The sequence below is a fragment of the Syngnathus scovelli genome, chromosome 10 (genome assembly GCF_024217435.2).
Source record: "Syngnathus scovelli strain Florida chromosome 10, RoL_Ssco_1.2, whole genome shotgun sequence".
Lineage (NCBI taxonomy): Eukaryota > Metazoa > Chordata > Actinopteri > Syngnathiformes > Syngnathidae > Syngnathus > Syngnathus scovelli.
The window spans coordinates 3,903,479-3,929,972 of NC_090856.1; the positions used below are offsets into that span (position 1 = coordinate 3,903,479).

The window sequence follows — 26,494 nt, forward strand, 5'->3', positions numbered from 1 at the left end:
GGGGGTCGCTCACAGGGGGGTAGAGAGCCAACACCCCCCCTCCCTCCTTGCCTCCTCATCGCCTCCCCCCAACCCGTCATCATTATTTCAGATGCAGCTGCTGTATGCGATGTAAGCGCAAGACCATGTTGAAGTTGTTCTCCGCGCGGGACGACGACAACGAGAGCCTCTTGGGGGGCATCGCAGAAGGTGAGAAGTATATTTTGTTTCTTTTTGTGCACTCCATCCATACTACCTTTCCTTGCATGTGCGTCACGATGACGACGACGATGATTTTTGTGCGCGAAAAGCGCTGATGCAGCATTTTTTTCACAACGCGCTTTTTTCCCTCCACCTTCTTGTTGAGTGTCAGAAAAATAATGATGGCATAAAAATGGAATGTGCAATGTCCCGTTGACGTTTGCTTACTCTTCCGGACGAGTGTCGCATTGGCGAGCTCGGAGTGAACTCAATGCGTCACACAACCTGCAGCATTTAAGCGTCACACTTTTATGACCAATTTACCATACAGTGTTTTAATTTAGATTTTCTGGAAACATGGCATTAATACATATTGATTGGATTTAATTAGTGCTGCAAAAACGCGCAGTTGTCATGTGGTGCTCATGAATCCCCCCCTCCCCTTTTTTTTTTTTTTTTGCCATGTGCGCTACTCGTGATGTATTCTGTTATCGTGAATGCAATTTGACAAGTGGTCCTCGGTTTATGATTTTCAGTTGTGCAGGTTCTGGCATTTGGATTCTTGTTTCCTGAATTTGACATTTTTCCCTTGAAACAGATGAAGGAGACAACCCATCCCTCGGTGACACCAAGCTGCCCTGGCTAAGCAGACCTTATCTCCTGGTGCTCAAAGATGCAGGCGATATGTCCAAATCAAAGCAAATCAGATCCGAAGTTCCATCTTCCAAGTCGCCCTCGGATGAAATGGTCACGCCGTGTGAAGAAAAACCTCCTGCCAAGATGCTCCATGTGGAGGAAGGTGGCTGCATGGTGACTCCATGGGGTGAAGTCATGCGTGAGGAGCCTCCAGGCCCTCTGCTTCTGAGTCCGGCCCAGGAAGAGAGGAAGCTCAAAACCTCCAAGGAGGACTCTGTGATCGAGGAGAAGGAGATGGAAGAATCCAAAGACCTCCAGAATCATCTTAAAGAGGCTGTGTCCAATTCGGGAGAAGAAGCAAAAGCCTCCGCATCTTCCCCGGTCCATCCTGACAATGAGTCCGATCCGGTCGACATCTTGACAAAAGATCAATCCGACGCCTTGGGGGAGGTTGCTCCGGTCTGGATCCCGGACGCAGAGGCTCTCGCGTGCATGAAGTGCAGCGTCAAGTTCACGTTTACCAAACGGAGGCACCACTGTCGTGCTTGTGGCAAGGTGAGGCTCATCCTCCGTCCGTCCCTTCTGGTGTTTTGTGCACTTCTCAAGTCATTCAATATACGTGTGCATGTGCACGGGTGTGTCGTCAGGTGTTTTGTGCACTTTGCTCCGGCCTGAAGTTCAGACTTACACATCTGGACGGCAAGGAGGGGCGGGTTTGTGTTTCCTGTCATTCAACCCTCATTAAAAGTGAGCCACTTATGGTTTTTTTTTTTTTTTTTGCCAATGTCACTTTTGAGACGGCTGGCGGGGGGGGCTTTTGAAAACACCCCCACAACAATTGGTATCTTCCTCCCAGGCACGTCACCGAGGTCGAAAAGAAGGGTGTGGTTCGCAGACGAACTCCTAATCGACAAGCAGTCCGAGTCCGCCCCCGCCACGCCGGTCAGAGGTCACGGGTTCTCGCCATCTATGAGCCGAGCGGCGCCAAGTGGGGCAGGGTCGCCGCAACTCAGGAGAGCCTCCAGACCACATGGGGGCGCTAATGTAGGATCACCCAAAAAAAAGACACCACATTTGTTTGAGCTGTATTCTTAATCTTGCGTTCCTCTTCCAGGAGGCCAGTGCTCCTCGAAGCTGGGGAATGTCTACTCTTGTGAACAGCTCGTCCAACCTCATCCCGCTGCAAGGCCTGCCGCCGATCCTCACCTCCACAGGGGTCAAAGGAGGTGACTAATCATCCATCAATACGTTGTCTCCAGAACCGTTTATGTAACAATGAGTTCGACCTGCTTCAGTTTTATCTTCAAATTCCAAGTTGCCCGACCTTGCGGCTCGAGACAGAACAATTTCACAGTGATTTATTTTAGAGCTATGTGAATATTTCTGGAGGTCCTGCAGATAAGGCCAATGTCAGAATAATTACAGCTTCGGGTTGCCCTTGGTCTGCTTAAAGCACTTTAATCCGGTCCCTCCTCAGATTACACCGTGGAGGAGCGGCCCTCCGAGACCTTGCTCATCCAAGAACTGGAAAGCGGCCGTTCTAGCTCTCTGGTTTTTGTCCTCAATGCCAACCTGCTCGCCATGGTCAAGATGGTCAACTGTAAGTTTTTTTTTTCGGTTTGTGACTTCCACCGCGCTGTTTTGACACTTCCATACTTGTGGCACAGACGTTAACAGGAAGTGTTGGTGCGTGACCACCAAAGGGATGCATGCCGTGGGTCAGGTGGAGGTGGTGGTGCTCCTGCAGTGTTTGCCTGAGGAGAAGAGCTTTCCCAGGGATCTCTTCAGCCACTTTGTCCAGCTGTACAGGGACAGCCTTACCGGTAAGGTCATTTCATTAGGTACACAGTTTGGTTCCAAAGTTTGTTTGGAGGTTCCAAAGGTCTGGTTTTGTTCGTTCTTGACACACCAGTGATGATATGGCTTGTTGGTCTAGGGGTATGATTCTCGCTTCGGGTGTGAGAGGTCCTGGGTTCAATTCCCAGACAAGCCCACCTTTAAGTCAAGTGTCCCGCTGAATTGTTTACGTTCTTGATATCTTCTCTTTCTCATCCACAGGGAAGTTGATAAAGCACTTGTCGCTGTCGCTATCCGGCAGCCGCTTCCTGGGCAGCGACGAGCACGCGGGCCTCTTGTTTGTCCGTCCCACCCGTCAGTCGCTTCAAGGTCTGCCCCTACCCAGCCAGCCGTACCTCTTCGGCCTGCTGCTCCACCGGGCCGAGGTGGTCTGGGCCAAGACGTTCCCCCTGCGTCTCATGCTGCGCTTGGGTGCTGAGTACCGATGTGAGTTTACATCATGAGGACTTAAGCAAACTTTTAGTTTCTTTTGGGGTTAGAGGTCACCGGTTCATATGCAAGTTCCTAGTTGGCTTCTTTCTCTCTTTTCTTTGCAGTCTACCCATGTCCTCTTTACAGTGTGCGCTTTCGGAAGCCATTGTTTGGGGAAATAGGCCACACAGTCATGAGACTTTTAGTGGTGAGTATGAATTGTGTACTACATTCAGATTTGGAAATGTATAATATTATATTGTATACAAATGAAGAAGACTTTCCCAAGTACGGTGAGGGACTCATTAATCACAATAATATTATTTATATAAAGAAATTAGTGAGTGCTGTTGCATTGTCTGTCTACATGTGTTGCTTCACCCTTTGTGATCAGACATATGTTCATTAATTTAAGGGTTTATCGGTGAATTCTACATAAAAGTTCAATCAAATTACATTTCCCCTTAAATTCCCACCACTTTGCCTGTGCAGGACTTTAGGAATTTTCGTTATAGTCTTCCAATGGTGCCGGGGCTCATGGTGGACCTGGAAGCTCAGAGAACCTGCATCAAGATCCCAACTAGCGGCTACAACGAAGTGAGACGGGAGATTTGCACTGTGCCATTTTGAAAATTCTTTCATTCATGGTTTCCTGTCACGTCAGCTGATGAAGGCCATGAACAAGTGCAACGAGCATGTCCTGGCCATGGGCGCTTGCTTCAACGAGGAGGCCGATTCTCACCTCATCTGCGTGCAAAGGGACGACGGCCAGTACCAGACGCAAGCCATCAGCATTCACAACGAGCCGCGGAAAGGTAACCAAGCAACAATATTTTTTTGAGGGGGTCACAGTTGAAAACTCGTGTTTGTTTGTCCCTTTTCTCCACTTAGTGACCGGCTCGTGTTTTTTCATATTCAGTAACGCGCTGAAAGCAACGGCAGGTTACTTCGCCAAATCCAGCATCGTAGAAGGTAACGCAACAAAGGGCGACTTTACTCTTTCGTTGTTTCTACATATCCACAATATTCATCTTTCTTCGTATATGGTAAATGTGTGTGTGTTCACTTGAACAGCCTGTTTGGCACTGTCTGTCAATGTTGCCAAATGTATATTAGCGTGTGTGTGTTCTTGAGTGTGTGTCATCCCCCTCCCCCCTCCCTCCCCCAGATGGACTCATGGTGCAGATTACCCCAGAGACCATGGCAGAACTACGTAGGTCGCTCCGGGAGATGAAGGACTACGTCATCACCTGCGGCCGCGTGGACCAAGCCGACAGCCAGGAGCTCGTTTGTGTGCAGTGGGTGGAGGCCAAGTGTACCTTCAATAAAGGGTCGGGCACCTCCAGCTGCTTAAAGTTTATTGATCCAAATTGGAATTCAGTTGAGACATGTTTTGTCGTTGTCCACAGGGTTATAAGCCCCATTGATGGTAAATCCATGGAGTCCATCAGCAGTACCAAGATGTTCCAGAAATCCGAATACAAAGAAAACGGGAAGATTATTCACTGGACAGAAGTGTGTTTGACCTACTTTTAAAATCAATATGTTAAGATTTTACGTCAACAAATGTCGTGTGCAGGTCTTCTACCTGCAGAGAGCCGAGCCCCCGAAAGGAATGGCGGCCAACGTGCCAGAACACAACCGACTGACGGAGCGGATCGCCAGAGCTTTTTGCTTGGCGCTGTGCCCGTACCTCAAACTCCTCAAGGAGGACGGCATGGCCAAATTGGGGCTGCGTGTCACCTTTGACCCCCAGCAAGTCAGTGTGATGCATTCCAACATGTTGACTTTATAAAGATAAGATTCATGTTGGTTTTTGATTGACACATTCAGAGTGGTATTTAATTGATTATATCAGTTCTAATTAAATCGATCTGTATTTCTTTGTTGATAATTTCAGGTGGGCTTCGTGGCAGGCAGCAACGGACACCCTCTCCCTCCTCAGTACTTGAACGCCCTGGACAGCACGCTCATCCCGGTCATCCACAGCAGGGGGCGCAAGAGAGGCGACGAGTCCATCGTGATGGAGCTTATCTTTTACATCCTGGAGTACATCACATAAAAGTAACACAAACGCAACACTAATCGGATCTTTTCCCCTGAAATTCAGCGGGACAATCCACTCATGAGAGATTTCAAGATTTCATCCGTGGTGGGTTTTCTGATCTTACCCAGCAGCAACGTGGGTGTTATCAGTCAAACAAGACATCAAATAGACAAAACATTAGTAGCAACTCCACAGCTTGAGTGGGAACAGTACCTTTAACAGAGGGGCTGGATTCAGACCCTGCTAGTTTAGATAAGAGAATGACCTAGTTAGTAGTGGATGCACATGTAATGAATGCCTGAAGGATGCTCTTGAATGGAATGTTGAATTTAATTATTGACAGCCTTGAATTAAAATTTGCAATGAAAATAAATCTCTGGTGAACCATGTTTGCAGAGAAAATAGTCAATCCTAAAAATTAGCCATAGTGGGCTCATGGAGGAAATTTGAGAATAAAATGTACTATATTTTAATATAACTTAAATGCATGAAGACTGGGAAAAAAAATTGTCATAAGATTACAATTAATTTAACATAATTTAAATGATTTATTTGATTGCAAAAATAACAACTGTCCCTTTCTTTTTGTCAATGAACCAGCTGAACCGAGGGGGCGTTCTGTCTTCAACAAAGCAGAATGTGCCGCTTGTGTAACTCCTACGAGCCAAAGTCACATTCTTCGCATATCCCGGGCGAGAGGCACAAGACAAGCTCATGCTTTTCGTCTTTGTTGCAACAAGGTCACACGCTGATCTGATGATGACCTGATGGCTACACAAGAAAAAAAAAAAACACCTAAAATTTCACATAAAATAGAAAAAGATGCACCCAAGATCATTTCTATCATGGTTTATTGGCATTTTATTTTTAAATACACAATTTAGAAAGTAGAAAGCCTAACCAATACAATTAGTCATTTTGTTGTAAAACTATTTACAGGTAAAAAGTATTTTCAAGTCTTCTGTACAGTCATCTGTCCACAAAGGGGTTTATCGAGGACACGTGAAAGGCAACCAGTGTGATACTAAACTCGTAAGTCAGTGAATATCTTCTCTTCATAAATTGTGCTTTCCCCAAAAACTCAGAGAGACAACCGAACCAACCTAATGTGGAATCCCCCTTTGTGGAAGTCATGGACCGCGTGACTTCCCTCCCACGGTTCACAGAGACAACTCAAAATAGGACAAGAAACACAGCCAAAATCATCTTTGGAATCCGTGATCGGTGCATCGGCTTAGTGAGGTCATACTTTTTGGGGAGTTTTCTTCTTGCATCCCTAGGCCTTCTTCATCTTGCCCATGGGAGCGCTGCCGTTTTCATAGTGGGCCGAACCGTTGGTGGTGCCATTGGTGTGTTTGATGCCGTTCTCGTGGTGCTTGCCGTTAGCGTAGACCGCAGGGGGGGCGGCGGCCGTGCCGTTGTGACGCGACTTGATGTCCTGCTTGGGCAGCCGCTTGCCCTTGACGTAGGCCTGAACCCAGAAGTTGGAGAAGAGCACGAAGAAGAAGGTGCCGTAAACCCACACCAAGTGGATGATGATGGGGAACTGGTAGTCGCAGCTGTCCATGAAGTAATACTGAGTCACGTGGAGGGATACCAGGACAAACTGGGTCTGGCAAGGGGGGAACCAAAGCAAGACAGATGAGTGAGGAGCTCAAGTGAAACGGTAAAGGAGAACAAGAAGTTCAATACTACGTACGAGCTGAATGGCTGTCATGTATTTCTTCCACCACAGGAACTTCTGGAAGCGAGGTCCGGCAGCAGCGAGGAAATAGTAGAAATACATGATCACGTGGACGGAAGAATTCACCATTGCGTGGAAGGAGCCCATTCCACCTAAGGCCGGAAACACAGAACATAAAGGTAAAAAAAAATTAAAAAAATTCAAGTGTTTGTCATCTTAAGCTAACACTAGAATTGTATTTTTTGATATTTGTATATTTTATGGGGGTTGCACATCCCTTTCTGGCCCCATCTTATTGACGCCTAAAATTAATTTTCTTCTCATGGAGAGCCAAACGAGCCAATCGGAGATCGTAGCCACTAGATCGTAGTCATTCAAATCTTGCTAGCAGCTAAATGCAAAGCCATTAGTGTATTTCCATGAACTAAGTCACAGTTGAACGAATTTTTCGAAACAAAATGGTGGTCGGACATTCCAGGTTTCCATCAGACTATAAACGGTTATCACTGGCCAGAGTCTGTGGAGAGACAAAGGCTTTTTTGACAAGATAGCAAAAGAACGGTATGTAAGAGACACGCAGTCACGTCTGCGATCGAAGTTTGAGTTTTTGTGTACTCACCGGGAGCGTAGCCAACTCCCCACCACCAAGTCCAGGGCATGAAAGAGTGGTGGAAGATGTGCAGAAAGGTGATCTGGCCGCTCTTTTTTCTCAACACAAAGAAGATCTATCCCCCCAAAAAATAAAATCGTTTTTTTTTTAACTTAACTTGACTGACACCAATGTTTATGCTAATTGCAAACTGTTACTTACAGTGTCCATGAGCTCGATAATTTTGGAGAACCAAAACAACCAGGCTACCTCGACCATCTAAAGGAGGAAAAAAAAAGAGACCACCGCTCATAAACACGGTACGTGCATGTTTGTTCAGCTATGCTTAGTTTTTCTTGAAGGAGGGGGGTTGCTTTTTTTCATACTGTGTCAATGTTAATGCTGACTTTTGCACGACTGTTAAGATCTTTATCTATTGTGGCAACATTTTCCTGTATTTCCACAATAAACACTAGGAAGAGTCATTCTAAGATACCTGCACTTTTAAAATAAGAGACAGCATAACTACTAAAACAAAATTATTCACTTTAAACTTGTTTTAAATAGAAAAAAAAAAAATCCAAACTTACTCGAAGTGCTTGAGGGCTGTCGGACATATCGATTGCGTCACATCGCCAAGTATACGTCGTGGCCCATCCAGACATTAAAAACTTAAAACACAAACAGACTTAAAAATTTTGAAACAACATGCAAAATGCAGCTTCGGCAGACTTGGAGATGCAAAGCAGACTCACCTCGTAGACGATGTATATCGACAGCACCACCAGTGAAAAATTATAGACGATCATGGCTTCTTTTAACTGGAAAGGCTTTCGGGAGGCCATAATATGAGGGCCAAGGTACAGTACAAAGAACAGGTAGCACAGCAAAATTGCAGTCATGGGAACAGGACTCTGCATCAGGAAATGATTCTTCACTCGAGGATCTAGAGGAAGAAAATAGAGGTTGACGATTGTGAAATGGAATAAAAATAGAAAATCCATAAGGTTACTTAAAAGGAGACTGACCAACTCCTGCGACGAGGTAGTCGTATATATCCATGGCGTGCGAGCCAAACTCCTTGAGCTCTTGCAGCATGTTTGCTGTTTAGTAGCCAGTTACCTAAAATAAAAATAAAAAATTAGAGAAACACACCACAAATGCAAAAATAAAACCACAATGATTATTCCAGTAATTTGCTCCGTCGGATTCTTTTGCGGAACCTTGTGACAGTCTGCACAAGATCATGCCTCATTAAATAAAAAAAAATAAAAAAGCGGTTAATCATTACTCAACGCTGTAATTTCCACACACATTTGCAAATCAAACAGCAAGAATTTCCAAACATCTTCAATGTCACGCTACTAAATGACATCACTCACAAAAGCAAGAAGTTGCATTTTAGGACATACCTGCTGATTCAGCTGCACGCAAAAACAAAAGCCAAGTACGTCCCCAAACCAAACAAGTCCAATGAAAATTACAGGATGCCCGGCTTAGCTCATGCGACATGGCCTGACATCAGATGGGGAGGGGCCGGGGGGGGGAGGAGGAGTGGGATGGCTTTCGCCACTCCTCGCTACTTCCTCACCTCTCAGCCCCGACACACAAATATCGGCAAAAATTAGATTATCGATCGTGATTGTTGTACCTCTGCAATCTTAAAGTTGAACTAGAAATATGGCGAGCATGAACACACTAAACTCTGAGGGTCTTTGAGGACAAATGGGACGTGTTCACCTTTGAAAGTGGAGTAAGAGAGCGCCATTGTTTGACGTACAATCAACAATGACCGACCACACAACAGTGGGCCGGCCCTCCTTAAGCCAATATCATTACAAGCAGATATGTTGTCGCCAAGGACGGCAAACAAAGGCGGGTTAAATATTTCCCTCCGATGGGTTTGGAATTAAAAGCCTCCAGGCAGTGCATTCAGTAAAAATTATTTGTTTGAAGCTTTGGGCTTGTAAGTGAGGGAGGGAACAAAAATATTTTTCCAAGTACAGCCTTGCCTTAATGGCCGTGAACGAAACATGAAACAGAATGACACCTTGTGTATTTAAAACAAACAGAGCTTTAACCTTTCAATCCTCTTGACGCTAAATAACATCCACCCCACAACGCTATAATATTAAAGAAGTAGTTAACTGACAAACTTAAAAAGAATTCCACTTTATATATTTAAATGACAAACTAAAAGAGAATTCCACATTATATATTTAAAACCACAGTGTTAATAATGTTAGTTTGGCTTAATGCTAACAAAAAAAACTAAAATCAGGTTAATGAATAGCATAAGTGTCTCAGTATGTAATTATATATATTCAAAATTTTCACCAAATCGTGTATTTCCAAACAGCAAAACCACCATCTAACCAGGAAAATAATACTAAAAAAAAAAAAACATCTGGGCCTGCGTGTACACAATCGACCCACTCACTTGAAGAAAGTTCTCCCGCTGACTCGTCGAAACTTATTCGGCCGTCCGTAACGCATGACAAGATCAGATAAATGACATTTCACAAAACTCTTACGCATAACGCTGTAGCTGGTATTTGAGGCGGGCGCCTCACATTTCAGCAAGCGCACCCTCATGTGCAAACGTCAAGGTCTTGATCTGAGGAAAAATGCTCAACAGTTAAGCCGGAGAAAACAATGTAGCGGACCAGCTGAAAGGAAGGTGGAGCTGATCCGTTAACTAGGCCATTTTTTTTCAGTAATGCCAGCATGACAAGTAGCTGAAATAATCGCACGTCCATTCGAGTTCCAAAAATCTCCCAACCATGACAACCATTAGGATAGGGAGAAACAACATATATATAAATCACCTGAAACCCAGATAAAGATCATAGTTGAAGGGAATTGAAATTAAACCTCCGTCTTTGCACTTTGTCCAGCACTTCAACGACAACTAAACGGCACCACGATGCCGATAGTCTTAACACACACCAGATTGTAAAGGTAGCACTTGTTAAAAGAATTTAAAAAAAAAAAACGCTTTAAATAATTGACCCATAGTCCTTTCATTGACAATAGGCACTTAATTTGTTATTGTGAGGAGATTAAGTCCGCCTAGAGGAGGTGTGTCGCCACACAGATTGACCTCAATTTGCCATTCTTGACATCATGCTTGTTCCTCGAAAGCACGTTAACTGCACCAAGAAACCATTCACGGGCCAATCGAGTGCAACAATCATTGCATTAATTCATCGATAACAATGCCCCAAGTCTAGAAGCCAGAAACTTCCTTAAGAGCGTGTGTAGTTTTTTTTTTTCCCAAGCCACATGACACCATTACCTCCTCAGCAATTTCCGTCAATGCTAAAACCAGAAAAACAACACGATATAACATTTGAATTTTCAACCATGGTTTGTTTGAGCTTAGCCTTGACAACAAAGTGGCGGGTTGACATCTAGTGAAGGAGACAAAGTGGAGTGCTTCCTGCTCAGTGAATGAATCACATGATGGAAAATAAGGTGGGAAGAGTTAATGATGAACAAACAGGGGTAAGGGATGTGGGAGTTAAAAAAAAAAAAAAAAATGAACACCCAAAGTAAAAAGTAAAGCATCTGTTTGTTAGGGGAAAAGTTTAACCTCCAGTACTCACATGAAAATAAATCAAATGACCAAGTTAATTCGATTTAAACTTACCCTGCTGAAAAAAAAGACGACTTTCCAGCTTCGGAAAAACTAAAGCCAGCGTTGAGAGAATCCTCTTCGGGAGCCTCTCTCTCGCTTGCTCTCTCTCTCGGAGAGAAGAGTGGAGCGGGTAGAAACTGCAGTGCGATGAGGGAGAGAATGAGCGTGTGTGTGTGGAACAGAGGGGAGGGAATGGAAAAAAAAAAAAAAAAATCAACCGACAGACGTGACTGGTACAGCCGTCTTCCGACTCTCCACCCTCCCTGACTCACACCGGTGGATGAATAACCAACACAGAAACAGACTGAAAGCGAAATAGAGAAACGAGATGTAGACTCTGAAAGCGAGAGCACGGCCTGACTTTCAGTACGACCCCTTTAGCTCTCCTCCCAACGACTGACTCTCCTGGCCACACCCTACACACACATAGGCATGGAAAGCTGGCTCTCAAATTGCCCCGTTTGTCCTCACTAGGGTGGGAAGATGAAGCGGGCGAGGAATCAATGGCACCCGCTCTGGTCAAGGCCAGCCATTGTTCTGTTATGGCACAGTTTGCTGAACGAGCCTCATAGTGTTCAAATCGGAAATTTGAAAAAGGGGAAAGAAAAAAGTGCTATTTGTTGAAAATATACATGAGGTTTAGTTTATTATATTTCATTAAAAGTGAAATGTTGATGCGATAAGGCCACAAATCATTAACAGAGTCTTAATCCAATTTGATTTATTGACTCATATTTATGCCAAATGATAAGCCTACCAATCATTAACATTATAGTCTTAATCCAATTTGATTTATTGACTCATATTTATGTCACCCTTGAATGTTCCGAAGTTGTCATGGAGAACATTTAACATCGTACGTTAACTCTAATGAAATGTCATATTAATTCACGTTTTAATTTTAGTGTAAGACCAAAAACATGATAAATCTGATTTGTAAATTAAAGAGGGAAGAGGACCATAAAAAAAATTATTTGTGTTTTGAGTGAGTGAAATGCAGTTCACAAGAAATAATAACTAGCATAATCATTGTTAGCATCTTTTCTCATTGTGTTGTAATAGGATGACTGAAAAATAACATCACTAAAGTCAATTTAGTTCATTGAGCGATTTCTCCACCTTTGGGTGCGCTCTACATTTTGGTTGGACTTTGCAACATTGCCAACACACACAAAACAAACAATGGCTTTGTCAATCAACACCATCTCCAAACGACCATGATGTTTACTCGAGGGATAGCAAGCTCAGACAAAAATGGGACTTGATGACAACATATCTCAGCTAGCTACCTGACTGCATATGACAAGAATGCCTCTTTACTTTAGCACCTCATTATTCCTCAAAGTAGTGATTTCCGAAGTCGGACTTTATCCCTGCCACACCCAAATATGAAGTACTCATGTCATATTAATAGCACTAGTGACATTCTCCAATTGTGACTTAAAATATTTTTTTTAAAGGGGAAAAAATAGACGCGGAGGAAGAGGAATTTCATTCTTAAGATTGACAAGCGCCACTTAGACGGGTCATTTGCGGGTGCGGAGAAAAAAAAACATGACTCGGCAAATGCTCCATAAAGTAACGAGTTTAAAATAATAAAATCAGCTGGACTGGACTAAAAGTGCCGAGGCAACCTGGTACACAGACCGACTGGGCTGGTTTGACTTGTCACTCAAGCCCCGTTGGGTTGCTGGTTTGCGGGTGGTGGTGGCAGCAGGAGTCGGGCGTCCCTCCTCCAAATACCACACAAAACACCTGACAACAAAATCATCATCCTCCCGCAGTGTAGTCGCTGTAAAATGATTGTCATCTCGCCCCGTGAGGCCAACGCCTTGTCAAAATTACGGCCTTAGAAACAAAGGTGTAATAGAGGAAACGCAAATGTCAATCATTGTGGTTTTGTTTAAAAGCTAGTTATGAAAGCGCAGGATTTAAATATTCAAGGTCTGATACCATTCAAGGTGTTTAAATATTCAATGTTTAATCCTTTTTTGTTTCAATTTAATGTCAGTTGTTTAAATTGAATGTGTCGGGTGACCAGTAAATTTCCACTGGCAGTGACAAACAGCATCAAGCTATCATAATTGATAGAAGTAGTATACTTAAATACTTAAAAAACTATTAAAGGTATGTTTCAATAAGTTTAATTGTGTTCAAAGCATGATTAATAACAAACCTAGTTTGCTGGCATAACTGGTTTTCAGACTTCCAGGAAAATAACTTCTATGTAGAGTACACCTCATCACTTTATTTTGTTTTGTTTGGCAACCAAAAATATTAGCTTAGCAATTAGCGTTGGCTTCATTTTGACTTCTTATCTGCCCTTAGTGAAAACGATGCTGTATCTTATTTGCTGCCACAAAAGCGATGATGAGTTTTGACAATTTTGATGCCAGCTAGCAAGCGCAGCTAGCATCTTGTGCCTCAATCTGAGTGCGTTCGTGGACCACATTATCTAGAATCACAAATCCGATCAAAAAAACGATCAATCGTTCATCACTACGCTCGAAATCTACAATGACCTTATTTAGTTAGCAGCCGCCGTCAGCCAGATAGGCCACAAAATGCTGACGCCAGTAAAATTCCTGTGACAAGATGTATTTCTGATATACGTTTGCGTGCAACAACATTTCGAAATCTTCTGTGATAGCAACGTATGACCTAATGTATAAATGTCATCATTGGGTGTGGAGTTCAAAAGTTTGACTTGCTGCCATGCGAGTAATTATCACAGTAATTGCTATAAGTTTGAAGCAAAACAACTCAATGATATTCAAACATTACGTGTGTGCAACTAACAAAAAGAACACGAGTGCAAACATATATAATCGACATTTAGAGTGCGGAGTCTGCCATTGCTGTCAGGGTCAAACTTGCTCTGTTGTAGAAGCACCGTGTGAAATATTTGCAGTGCGCTCAACATGGAATACATCCAAACCACACAAACAAATTAAAAAAATAAAAATTCAAGTGCATGCCAAAGCAACAGGAAGTGCGACATTTAAAAATAGGAAAAAAAATATGGATGAGTTACTCCTGACAAGAATTGTAAAATAACAGAAATTTTAGAAATATAAAAAGAAATATTACACTATATTATTTTAAAAAAATACTAGTAGTTCATAGTCCATGTTAGTCAAGACAGTGAACATTCGGAGTGAACTATAGGCTCACTAGCATATCGATTTCAAATACTCATGTATGTACAGAGTGAGAGCTCTCATGTTATTGTCACATTGTGCAGAATCTATGATGACGTGTTAAATTTTCAGAAAAAATTAGCAATGTTCCAGAAATAATGACAACCCATGTTTGATGTAGTGAAGTAATTATCCACCTCAGAACTGAATAAATCAAACCAATAGGGAGGACAAAACATGAAGGTGCAACCTGAGGCTAGCGGGGATGGAGCCAAAGTCAAAATGAGCAGTCACAAGCTGGTGTCATTCTACGCTCTTCACGACTCAATGTCAACATAACTTGCTCTGCCGCTTTGTCGGGAATAAAAAACTAACTTACCAAACACCCCTAGCTCATACCGCAGCTATGTAGCAAAACACAACATAAATACTGAAAGGTCATAATATAATCCCTTTGCAATGTCGGGATTATTTACGGTAAAAAATAAAATTCAGAGTATAATTGCATAAACAGGATGGAAGCTACTCTGTACTCAAGTAGTTTACTGTTACAGCGCCCCCTAATTTTATTGGAATGTCACATGACTAGCCTGAGGACAAGGTGCAGCTGCTTGAGACCCCCCCACATCGACCCACCTCGTTCAGAAATGGATGACCTTTCACCTTTACTGATCTCATTCTCCCAATGCCACACCTTCCCTCCCTCTTGCCTCCACAGGTTTCTCTCGCTTATGATTCACTTTTCTGGAACTTTCCACAAGACAACAAAAGCACACCGCTGCATCCTTACCAATGAGCTCATTAGCGATAGTGGAGAAACTGCATTTCAGCAGATGCCTATTACCAAACGGAAATGCTGACATGTGGAGGTGTGGCTACTACTCAAACATATTTTGATGATCTCACAGCATGTCTGTGTTGGAAAGGAGGACAAAGGTGAACTGCAATTTTAGAACCAGGTAAAGTAAATAGATTGCAATTTGTGTGAAAACACCCTTACACTTGTTACTGCAGGATATTTAAAAATGATTTTCAGGGATATTTTGTTTGAAAGCAGCACCTTGCTGCGTTTAGGGACTGTTGCCGTTACATAACACCTACGGGAATATTTTTGTTCATTTATTGATCCTGTCGAAATTTGCAAGGGACTCAATTGGCCCGAGTAAACGCGCTTTTCCAGGTCAGACTTCCTGTCACAGGAAGTGAAATAAAAGCCGCATTCACAGGTTTCTCCCAAAATATCACGTTCAAGCAGCCAATGTAGAACTGCAACAAATGACATCATCCTTGACAGCGCCTAAGTTTTAACCTGCAATCATGTTCATAAGTCTTAAATATATTATGCCAAGGTTACCTTTATAACTATTTGACAACAGAGATGCTAAACTCAATATGAAGAGTTTTAACCTTAACTCACCACTATTATTTACAGGATGTTTAGGCCTGCTACTTGTTTATGTCAATTTGAGAGTCCAACAACGTGACAGTTTGCTGTGTAAACTACATGCTTTGCATAATTAAACACCACGGGCAAAACACTATGCAAAACTTGAAAATCCCCCACCCCCACTTTTTTTATTTTTAAACTGAAAATTGCAAGGTTTGAAGTATTTCCAAACTGGGTGAGGAAATAGTATTTTAAGTTTATGAAGTAAGGGGGGGGGAATGACGTTGATATTGCAAAAGACTAAATCCCATACCGTACTTATTCTCAACAACTCATTTGTTCGATGACGTTCCTATTTATTTTAAAATAGAGGTTAACCAAAAATATTTGTCCATTAAAAGAAAAAAGAAAAAGGCCATTTTTAATTGTTGGTACTTTAGCAAGGAACTTGAAGTTTGCCTTGGCAGGGGCAGTCCCCATGCACTCGTGGAATGTTAGAGAATCACTGCCTACAGGTCAGTTGTATTTAACTTTAACGATCTTGCATTAATCGATTAAGAGCCGTGTGTTTTCCGAATGCTTTTTGATGGTTTAACAACAACCCTAACTTAGTACTACCCAAACGTGCACGCACACGCAATGGATATGCATGCAACTTCAATCAAGTGCCAAAATGAAGAGGGCGTGTGTCAATAATGTCGCTGTGAGCAGTTCCGACGACGGGCAAATGGTATAGAGCACAATCGGTGTCGGAAATTATAGCCGCAAAAAACAAATAAATAATCATAAAACGCATACAAATAGAAAATGTAAACCGACCGGCTTTATAATTGATGGAGATGTAGTTGCACTCAACTCGATAAGTTGACATGTAGGAACATTTTTCATGGCATGTTAAGTTACTTACTCACTCACTCCCTTTTTTGGGGGGGGGCAGAGGATCGAATCAAGCCAGCGGAGATGGTCAAAACGAGACGGCTAAAGTGGCCCGACGCGTGCGTCTAGTTGCCTCAACCTGTTCATTTCCGCATCAAACTTTGAAGCAGAGCACGGCAAAATGCCTTTGAGACAGGAAAGGTGGAGTCAAACTCCCTGGCGCGCTTTGTAAATCGTCTCATTTGCACGTCATCAAGTGAAAATGCCGCAAAAAAGTCGCAATTCTGAAATAATGATTGCACGCTTGGTAAGACAATTTAGAATTAGTAGAAAAAAAAGAATGATAGGTAATCATGCTTGAAATAAACAAGCCAGGGTTTCCAGTTGTGACAAAGATATGGACTAATATGTCTATTATAAGTTTTAAAAAACGTCAGTGACATCATAAAAAAAATTACTCCATATCTAGTTCATAGACATTTGTTTGTGTACTGCTGCACCCAAGCAGTCTCAAATCACAACTGGGTTATTGTTATCTTTGTGTTGTTATTCGATTGATTCTGAAAGTATGAATGGTAAGTACAAGAATGTTTGAATGATTCTTTCATCATCAGAACATTACTTTTATCATGTTTTAAAAACTGCTAAGGATAGCAAGATAAAACCGGTTTTGCTTGAAAACTTGAATCTTCGAAAGTTTCCACTGCAGTGGTCTTACCATGCCATTGTTATCATTACAACACAATCAGCGTTTTGTACTTTGTAAAACGTGATTTCCGTGCTGATAATATTGACCGGAAAGGAGAATGTGTTTTGATTGTGTTCGAGTCTTTGAGTCTGAGCCCCTCTGGTGCCATCCAAGTCTTCAAAAGCGAGACAAGGGTCATCGCCCTGCGGGGCCGGTTCACCTTTCGTAATAATCTTAGAAACTGATCCGAGTCGTACTTGTCTGTCAAACAACGGCTCCGCCGGATGTTTAACAAAGGTGCTCTGTAGAATCCACGCTTTCGCTCCACATGCTTGTCATAGTTAAGAGTTTAGGTCAAAGCAGCTGCTGCCTTTCTTGTTCATGACACCCCGTTCCTGGAAGGGACAAGTAAAGTTGAAGTTCAACTACAGCATGTCAGCAATGTGGACGAACCATAGACCATTAACCATTAACCACCTTCAACATCCGCCTGACAGTTGAGGCTTGACTGGTTCCCACTTTTGTGTGTCACAATTGTGTTGACACCAACATCTGGCATGAGACAGCGGCAGGCATATAGGCAAAGTCATGCAGCCACATTTTGCAGCGACAGCTTTTTAAATGATCTCATAATTATTTTAATTGGCCTTTTTGAAGCTGACTTATGATTGAAGTAAACAAGGTGGTGCAATGTTCGCATTCCTAGAGTAGAACACATTTCTTTAGAGGATATGCATAACAATAATTATACAACTACTGTCACTCCATACGTACTTTAATAGTTTGCTTATGTTGTCATCAATTGCTCCTTTATTTTAAGATTATTCCTAAGTAAAAACATCTAAAGTAATCATATCCATATGTCTTTCAAATCATCTTTCCCTATTGAAATAAATGCAAATGACATTAATCTTTTTTTTTTTTTTTTTTGCAGCGCCAGCTATACCTGAAATAATTTAAAAGACAGGAGGACCCCAAGTGGCCAATTGGAGTTACTACAACTTGTATTGCTTTCTGGGTTGGAAAATTCCCTATAAAAAACCCAAGTGACAAAAGTACTCACATTGTGGTATGTGCACATATATAGGAGATAAATATACGTGTGTTAAAAGGAGATTCTTACAACGATGTGATTTGACCCCTGAACCCAAAACTTTTAAATTTGCTTTGTTGCAATTTTTCCTAATTTGACACAACAACAAAAATTAACAAAAAGTTACCCTGTTGAGTAACGTTGTGATTTTAGCTATCAAAACCAAAACAAACCAACAAAAAAATTCCCTTTGTAATTTCCCCAACCTACAACTTCTGAATGAAGTTTCACGAGGGCGTTTCTTTTGGTGACTCAAATCCTCGACATGTATAAAGCGTGTCTTGTGGGTTGTCGGTCTGAATACAAACTAGTGAAACTGATACTGATCACTTTTAAAGGGCCCGGGAACACCTTGGGGCCTTGTAGGGATAACCTAACCACATCACTCTGATCCTATCATGAACCTTTGACTGAAGCACATTTTATTCCATGACAACATTTAAAGGATTTAAATGATACGTTGTCATAAAAGAGCAGCCCGCTCTGCCAAATATTCGGACATATTTGCGGCACTGTTGTGCTCCCCGCTCTGTACTTGTGGTGGATAGACGTGGCCCACTCTACCGGAGGGGGGGGGGCGGGCTTCTACGTGCTGGTCGCGAGAGGAAAAGTAAAGGGAAAAGAAAGAGGAAGGATTGAAAGAAGTCTTTTCCCAGCGTTCACACATATGTAGGCACAGAAGACAAAGTCAGGATGTGACATCATCTGCAGGAAGGGAAACCAAAAGAGTAGTTCAGCTTTTTTCTTGACTTGTGCGTTGTTGTGGAGCCAAGTTGAACGTCTGTTTGAGACAGGGAGAGAGAGCGAGAGAGAGCAAGAGAGGGAGGAGAAAGGGGTAAAGCAGCTGGAGCTGTCCTCCAAAATACACTCCGGCCTCTCCCAAAGCTTTCGTCAACATTGTGGAGCTTCCATTGTTGCACAGCAAGCAGGTACAACTTTTTCTTATTCTGTCCTATTTGTGAACTTATCTTTAACGCCACCAAGCTCGTATTCCGATTTAGACCAGGCAGGGTTTTTTTTTTAGCTTGTGGGGTCAAACACAAGGGAGGTATGCGTATACGTCAGATGAGTGCAGGATCAGACATGCTTGAAGCTATGAGGGAGGGGAGGGGGGGTGAAGCCCACAAGGATTTATCTTTTGTGGTACTAAAGGGTGTCCGTGTTTATTAAGTCTTGCTCGGAAACTCTTTTGTTGTGGCGCTGTCTCATGACCACGTATTCACGCACCCCCACCGAAGAGGAAGAAAAATGATCTCTTTTGCAGATCACTAAAATCATTATGTCATCTTTTTCCCATCATTTTTTTTTGGGGGGGGGGGGTCTTAAATGTTTTATCAATCAGCAATGGATATACTGTCACATTTAGACACTCTTGTGAAGTAAAAAAAAAAAAACATGACGAATTGTGTAGAGTCACTTTACACACAATTGTTGATGATAGTGTCACGTTGCATCCAAGGTCAATAGAGGTCGAATCTAATTAGAAACTGTAAAGAGCACAAGACCTGGAAATTCGCATAATCCAAATATCAAATCATAATAATCAAATGTTTATTCGTCAGCTTGGTTAATGATTAACATTTATCATGGCATGCCTCACCTCATTCACTCTAACACTTTCCACCACTGATATTACGTGAAATTCAAAATGTTTATTCTTCACAGTGAACCCCCAAGGATCTGGAGCCAGTCTTGACCAGGTTCTTGTGACCCTATCCGGGCCACCCCGCCATCTTCAAGGCAATTAAACTCCAGAGAGTACAAACTGCTCATCTGTGGGGAGGAACAGTTAAGGACATGGCTTTGTGTTTGGGTCAGGTGTTCAGCAAAGACAAAACGTTCCGACCTAGGAAACGCTTCGAACCCGGCACACAACGGTTTGAACTGTACAAAAAGGCCCAGGCCTCGCTCAAGTCCGGCCTTGACCTGAGGAAGGTGGTGCAGCTGCCCGAGGGCGAGAGCCTCAATGACTGGGTCGCAATGCACGTGGTGGATTTCTTTAACAGAATCAACCTGATCTACGGAACGGTCAGCGAGTACTGCACCGAACGTACCTGTCCCATCATGTCCGGGGGGCTCAGGTACGAGTACAGGTGGCAGGACGGCGACGACTACAGGAAGCCCACCAAGCTGCCTGCTCTCAAGTACATGAACCTGATGATGGACTGGATCGAGTCGCTGATCAACGATGAAGATATCTTCCCCACCAGAGTAGGTGCGTGTGGTTCATGAAGCTTCATTAATGTGCTACTGATTCAAACGGGGTTAATTAAACCATAAGGCTGACATTTAGATGCAATCATGTTTTCTCGCATTAACAGACTTGATAATTACCATATTGGAGGTTGTCATGATGAAATTGTATCCATCTATTTTTTGCAGGTGTTCCTTTCCCCAAGAATTTCCAGCAGGTGTGCAAGAAGATCCTGAGTCGGCTCTTCAGAGTGTTTGTGCATGTTTACATCCATCACTTTGACAGTATATGCAGCATGGGTGCAGAGGCCCACATCAATACCTGCTACAAGCACTACTACTACTTCATCTCGGAGTTCAACCTCATCGACCACTCTGAACTTGAGCCCCTGGTGAGACATGAGCATTTTTTTGGAATGTAATTTGATGAGCTCACGGTTTTTAATGTGATCTGTTTTGTTGTCCTACAGAAAGAGATGACTGAGAAGATTTGCAATTGAACTACAAAGATGAAGACTAATGCTCACCTTCAATGAACTTTAAACTAAGAACATGTTACAATGTGAGCGGTGTGAGTGTCACTGTGAATTTTTTACAAGCCAGCCACAATTTTTTCAGGTGGTGTCAAGATGTGGATTACTTATGGGAACAATGGTGCTGGTTTTTATGCTTGTGGCTTTCCTCCTGTGCATGTATTTATGCTTGGCCTTTTTTAAGCTATTTTGAGCTTTTTTTGACGTTTATTTAAGCTTGTTAATATTTTTTTGCTGTCTTTCCTCCAGTGCATGTATTTATGCTTGTCCTTTTATAAGTTGAGCTTTTTTTTTTTACTTTTATTGAGTAAATAATTTTTACTCACTCTGAAGAAGGGTCAAACTCAAAGGGAAAGAATAAATCAAAATTAATGGACATTATCTGCTGTTTGTTACCTAAAGCAGTGGTCCCCAACCTTTTTTGCGTCACGGAAATATTTTCGCGGACCAGCCTTTATAGAAATAAATAATACATTTATATAAATAAATAATACATTTATAATAACTATATAAATATGATGAAATAAAATGAAACGACTGGCATAAAAAGTATAAACGATATACATTTTTTATTATTTATTCATTTGTTTATTTATTTTTAACTATTGTTTATTAAATTCTATTAATCAACCGGTCCCATCTTGGCGTAATCGAAGACAATGACACCCGAAGTGGGGAGGTGAAACATGGATAAAAAAAGATTTTGCATAAAGAAAGAAATATGTCTTCAAACTTCACCAATATCAAAACAAAATCCTTATAATGTTAAGAGGCGTGCCAAATTACGTCACTGGCGTTTTCTAGCCAACGAATGGGAGAAGAGAAAACACGGAGGTGGGCGTGGCCATTGTTTCATACGGGTTTTCCCGCTTGACGCGTCAGTGGTCGACTTGGCTGGTGGCTTTCAGCTCGCGATGAGACCTTACATCAGCTCTCGAAGGCTCTGACCAACGGGGACTCGGACAGTTCGGAGAACGTTCAGGTTAAAAACCATTTATGTCCAATGTTTGCTTGAACGCTACCGGCTTTAATTTTTGAGTCAATAGGGGCTGCATGAATATCTCTCGGTTTCTACAGGTTTATGCTAGGCTAGCCAGCTAGCCATGACTAGCGCAGAAAACATGTCGTTCGTGTGTCCTTTTTAATACATAACCACTTTTCGGTACTTTTACCAAGCTAGTTTTGGGAAGATATTAGTTTACTGCTGTGCTTATATTTGACTGCCAAAGTCAAATATAAGTAAAAACGTAGGTACTAACGTTGACGTTGGCTTGTCTGTCAATGACGTCACGACCTGATTCGGATTTGCTACCGTAAATTGATACTGCGTACTGATGTATCCTCGTAAGCTCATTTATTTATATAGCGCTTCTCTCAAACAACTTTAAAAGTCAAATACTTGATTAAAATGCAAAATAAAATAGACAGAACAAAAAGTTAATGTTTGTTTCTTTTACAGCAGAACGCCACCTTTAGCATTTAACCATATAGTTTTCAAGTGAGACTACACTTCTGACTTATCATTAATACAATTAGTTACTATTGAACGATTGTATATGTGTAACCAAAGATATAAGAGTTGACATGATGTTCTTTGCCTGACATGAGCTTGCTTATCTTGTTTTTACATCTGCGTAACTAAATATTTGTCATGTTCCTTCAGATGGCAGCGATGGTGAGGCACAACACAATGACGGAGTTTCAAGTCTTTCAACACTCGCTCCAGGTATGATCAGTCACTGTGGATGTAGAACATCCGCTTATCAGTTTGACTTATTCGCCTTATCTACGTTTACACACGGACGTCATTTACTATGACTGGATGTGTAGATACATTTTCCGGTAATAGCCGATAACGTTGGCATGTTGAGCTACTGTTCTGGCTGGTTGCCATAGAGGAGGGGTGGATTCAAAGCAATTAGAAATTAAAAATGAAATATTGATGTAGAAAACCATGCATTTCCTCTTTGACTTAGTAGAATCAGAATTTGATTTTACACCACTCTAACATGTTTCCTCTTGGTTCCTGTCTGTTCCAGGGTAACTCCCTGGCCCTGGGCCAAGTAGGGCAGTATTATGGGGAACATCATCAGCAGAAGCAGCCAAATGGGATCGTTTCAGATGACAGGCAGCACACGGCTCAAGTCCCTGCAGGTACTGCAGCGCTATCTTTTGTGTTTCAAATGTCTTCATTTGTTCTTGTCCTCGTGTGCTGCATCAGAAGCTGAGAAAAGCCAGCCTTTGAACATCCCAGACGCAGCCAAACGAAAGAAGAAGAAAAGGTCAAGTGCGACTAACAGCTCCACTGGAACCTTTGATGGTAATAATTGAGCAGAATTTGAGTCGGACTCAAATGTGATATGTACTGTCTTTATTTATTTTAGACGTCTACAAGCTGACAGATGAGGTGCTTGGCCAAGGGGCCTTTGCCAAAGTCCAAGGATGCATCAGTCTGCAGAATGGGCAGGAGTATGCAGTAAAGGTGACAAATTTACTAGTAACTAGTCCCTCATGCACTTCAAACGAATCGTTAACACTTCTTGTGGGAAAGACACAAAAGGTTGTTTGTGTAATTTTGAGATCGGTGTTGAAATCTTTCAAGGCTGATTGTGTCTCGAAGTGAACCGGGAAGATATTCACGTAACTGTTTTGGTCCGTCACACAGATCATCGAAAAGAGCGCGGGTCACAGCCGCAGCCGAGTCTTCCGGGAAGTGGAGACGCTTTACCAGTGTCAAGGAAACAAGTGAGGAAATTTACGTCATGTTTAAAAAACATTCCACCGCAATTAAGACTAAATCCTATATTGTCTCAGGAACATTTTGGAACTGATCGAGTTCTTTGAAGACAACGCCTGCTTTTATTTGGTGTTTGAAAAGTTACGAGGAGGTGAGCCGAAATGGTGACACGCTCTGCGACGCACACCCTCACTAAATGATTATTTGCTTTTCCCAGGTTCCATTCTTACGCACATCCAGAACCGGAAGCACTTTGATGAGCTGGAGGCCAGCAAGGTGGTCCGTGACATCGCTCATGCGCTTGACTTCCTTCACATCAAGGGTAAAGTCACCTTCTTGTCCAATCTAACCGCATTTACATCCTGACCTTTCCGGGTTGTCATGGTAACAGTTTGTTGTCCTCGCAGGTATCGCTCACAGAGACCTCAAACTGGAAAACGTCCTTTGTGAATGCATCGATCAAGTACGGCCTGCTTTCAAATATCAAAAAGGGTCTTAATGTTTTGAGCCATGACTTACCCCAAATAAGAAACCTTCTAACCTTGAGGAACCCTCCATGTGTCTCTCTTCAGGTGTCACCGGTTAAGATCTGTGACTTTGACCTGGGAAGCGGCGTGCAGCTCAGCAGCGCCTGCACACCCATTACCACTCCAGAACTCACCACGCCCGTAAGTTGTAGTTCCTGATGAGAGCTGATAAAGTATAAAAAAAAATAAATCTAGATTTATTGTGACAGGCAGGGCAATTAAATGTAACTCCACTAAGTGGCAGCAGGTACAGTTAACCTGTTGAGAATCAGAACAGTTTGTGTTCATTTATGTTCAATGTAGGTTGAGAAATACTGCTTGCAATCACGTCTGTTTGTTTTGGGGGGGGCTTTTTAGTGTGGCTCGGCAGAATACATGGCTCCAGAAGTGGTGGAGGTGTTCACCGACGAGGCGTCCTTCTACGACAAACGCTGCGACCTGTGGAGCCTAGGGGTCATTCTCTACATCCTGTTAAGTGGCAGCCCCCCCTTCACGGGCCACTGTGGCAGCGACTGTGGGTGGGACCGTGGGGAAACGTGCCGCACGTGCCAGGTACATTTTCCCAACATGTTGTTTGCCTCAAAGCAAAGTTGCCTGTGTGTTGCCCGCATGTTGTCACAAGGAGGTCTAAAAATTAGATCGCTATTGCAGCAGGAACATGGCGATTGCTTGCGGAGAATGTCACCTCTGTTCTAAAATTCATGAAGCATGTCTAATTACGAGCCCATGTCACGTTCCACCCCCAGAGTCACCTGTTTGAAAGCATCCAGCAGGGCAAATACGAGTTTCCCGATAAGGACTGGGCTCACATCACCGACTCCGCCAAGGATCTTATCAGCAAGTTGCTGGTACGAGACGCCACGCTGCGCCTCAGCGCTGCGCAGGTCCTCAAGCATCCGTGGGTGCAGGGGGTTGGTATTTATTTTTTAAGATTTTTTTTTGGGGGGGAGGCCTACATTTCATATGCATCTCTTCACCTTTCATTGTACAGAATGCACCAGAGAGAGGTCTTCCAACCCCTCACGCCCTACAGAGGTAAGACGAAAAATCGGCAAACAGTCAAAAAGATGCGCGAGAGTGGTGAGAATTTTTTAAGATAATAGCAGAAGAACAAAAAGCCACAATTTCTCACCACCCCATAAGAAGATTGTACTTGCCTACAGATTCCTCACGATGGCAGCTACTCCCGTCACTTTAACACTGGCACTAAGATGGCGCCAAAGCAATACACCTTTGGCTTGAGCACGCTAAACAACAAATTTGAAAACCCAGTGCATGTACAAAACTACACACTCTAAAAATCTGGGCTATCTTGAGCCTTTTATGTCGACCTTGTAGGAACAGCAGCACCAAAGACCTGAGCCAGTTTGCGGCCGAAGCCATCGCCTTCAACCGGCAGCTGTCGCAGCACGACGAGCAGCAGCATCAGGAGGAGGGCGAAGAGGAAGAGGTGTGCCCCATGTTTTGCTCCATGAGGCTCTCTCCACCATCCAACTCCAGACTGGCTCGCAGGAGGGCACAGTCCAATGCCATGCGCAGCCAAGACGGCACGGCTGAGCTCACCACCTGAATCTGCCCTCTTACTTTTATGTGTATATGTGTTAATGGGTCAACCTATCATAGATTTTAAACTTATTATTTTTTTTAAACAAGATTTCAGTAGGTCATTATTTTTGTATTTATTGCAGTAAAAATAACATATTTTTATATGATATCTTTTTGCTTTAATGAAACCTGTCAGTGTTTGTGAACAAGAATGTCTGGACGTGGACTAAATGCTCGTGATTTACATTCTAGTTCTTTAAAGTGAACTGAATCTTTAGAACCAGTTGACTCAAAAGAATCGTTCAACGAATCGTCACAAATTCTTCACAGTCGGAAGATTTAAAAAAAAAAAAGTCAAATGCATTTAGTAGAGTTGGCTCGTAAGTGAACGATTCGTTCAAAACAATGAATCTTCAGTGAACGAATCACTTTCTAAAGTGATTCTTCTTTCGGTTCATATGACTTTCAACCGGTAGGTGTCAGTAATGCGCATTGAAGCAACAACAAACAAAATTGAACTGAATTGAACAAAACAAAGAAAATGACGTAACTTCCTGTTCATGAAGGAGTAGTTAATTAGTGATGTGCATTCCAGTTCTTTTAGGTGAACGAATCTTTAGAATCAGGTTCACTCAAACGAATCGTTCAACGAATCCCCCGGGACGGGAAATTACGTCTCTGATTCGCAAAGTCCCTCCTCCATCTAACCTTCGCTGAGTCCACGGGAGCAC

General features: G+C 42.6%; 4 protein-coding genes and 1 non-coding gene across 11 annotated transcripts; 4 read left to right on the forward strand and 1 right to left on the reverse strand.

Annotated features, from left to right (window-relative positions):
* The first annotated feature begins 97 nt into the window (after nt 1–97).
* zfyve9b (zinc finger, FYVE domain containing 9b) lies at nt 98–5,504 on the forward strand. The gene is made up of 16 exons (XM_049727196.2): nt 98–189; nt 779–1,371; nt 1,464–1,563; nt 1,673–1,860; nt 1,931–2,042; nt 2,294–2,416; nt 2,484–2,639; nt 2,875–3,099; nt 3,210–3,292; nt 3,577–3,681; nt 3,749–3,899; nt 3,976–4,056; nt 4,253–4,415; nt 4,494–4,599; nt 4,664–4,843; nt 4,985–5,504. Exons 1-16 carry the CDS (start codon nt 105–107, stop codon nt 5,144–5,146), a joined length of 2,613 nt encoding a protein of 870 aa, XP_049583153.1. The 5' UTR covers nt 98–104; the 3' UTR covers nt 5,147–5,504.
* On the forward strand, nt 2,738–2,809 carry trnap-cgg (transfer RNA proline (anticodon CGG)). The gene has a single exon. It is a non-coding gene; the product is annotated as a tRNA-Pro (tRNA).
* A 461-nt stretch (nt 5,505–5,965) lies between the features above and the next one.
* On the reverse strand, nt 5,966–16,643 carry elovl1b (ELOVL fatty acid elongase 1b). 4 transcript variants are annotated; one of them, XM_049727349.2, is made up of 9 exons: nt 16,479–16,631; nt 11,057–11,181; nt 8,433–8,526; nt 8,160–8,350; nt 7,995–8,075; nt 7,627–7,683; nt 7,435–7,540; nt 6,831–6,967; nt 5,966–6,743 (listed from the first exon to the last, which is right to left on the reverse strand). In XM_049727349.2, exons 3-9 carry the CDS (start codon nt 8,500–8,502, stop codon nt 6,408–6,410), a joined length of 978 nt encoding a protein of 325 aa, XP_049583306.1. In that variant the 5' UTR covers nt 8,503–8,526; nt 11,057–11,181; nt 16,479–16,631; the 3' UTR covers nt 5,966–6,407. The 4 variants fall into 4 exon arrangements, with proteins under 4 accessions (XP_049583306.1, XP_049583295.1, XP_049583284.1 ...); XM_049727338.1 differs by lacking the exon at nt 11,057–11,181 and having other exon boundaries at nt 16,479–16,643; XM_049727327.1 differs by lacking the exon at nt 16,479–16,631 and having other exon boundaries at nt 11,057–14,908.
* On the forward strand, nt 14,995–21,330 carry mob3c (MOB kinase activator 3C). 4 transcript variants are annotated; one of them, XM_049727445.2, is made up of 6 exons: nt 14,995–15,143; nt 18,070–18,204; nt 19,027–19,157; nt 19,894–20,443; nt 20,611–20,813; nt 20,892–21,330. In XM_049727445.2, the coding sequence occupies exons 4-6, from the start codon at nt 20,026–20,028 to the stop codon at nt 20,919–20,921; spliced, it is 651 nt and encodes a 216-aa protein (XP_049583402.1). In that variant the 5' UTR covers nt 14,995–15,143; nt 18,070–18,204; nt 19,027–19,157; nt 19,894–20,025; the 3' UTR covers nt 20,922–21,330. The 4 variants fall into 4 exon arrangements, with proteins under 4 accessions (XP_049583402.1, XP_049583411.1, XP_049583431.1 ...); XM_049727464.2 differs by lacking the exon at nt 14,995–15,143 and adding an exon at nt 16,821–17,022; XM_049727454.2 differs by lacking the exon at nt 19,027–19,157.
* A 451-nt stretch (nt 21,331–21,781) lies between these two features.
* mknk1 (MAPK interacting serine/threonine kinase 1) lies at nt 21,782–26,014 on the forward strand. The gene is made up of 14 exons (XM_049724670.1): nt 21,782–21,936; nt 22,618–22,680; nt 22,994–23,108; nt 23,176–23,274; nt 23,339–23,436; nt 23,620–23,699; nt 23,769–23,842; nt 23,909–24,013; nt 24,099–24,154; nt 24,264–24,359; nt 24,576–24,770; nt 24,965–25,129; nt 25,210–25,253; nt 25,557–26,014. Exons 2-14 carry the CDS (start codon nt 22,618–22,620, stop codon nt 25,786–25,788), a joined length of 1,422 nt encoding a protein of 473 aa, XP_049580627.1. The 5' UTR covers nt 21,782–21,936; the 3' UTR covers nt 25,789–26,014.
* The last annotated feature ends 480 nt before the right edge of the window (nt 26,015–26,494 follow it).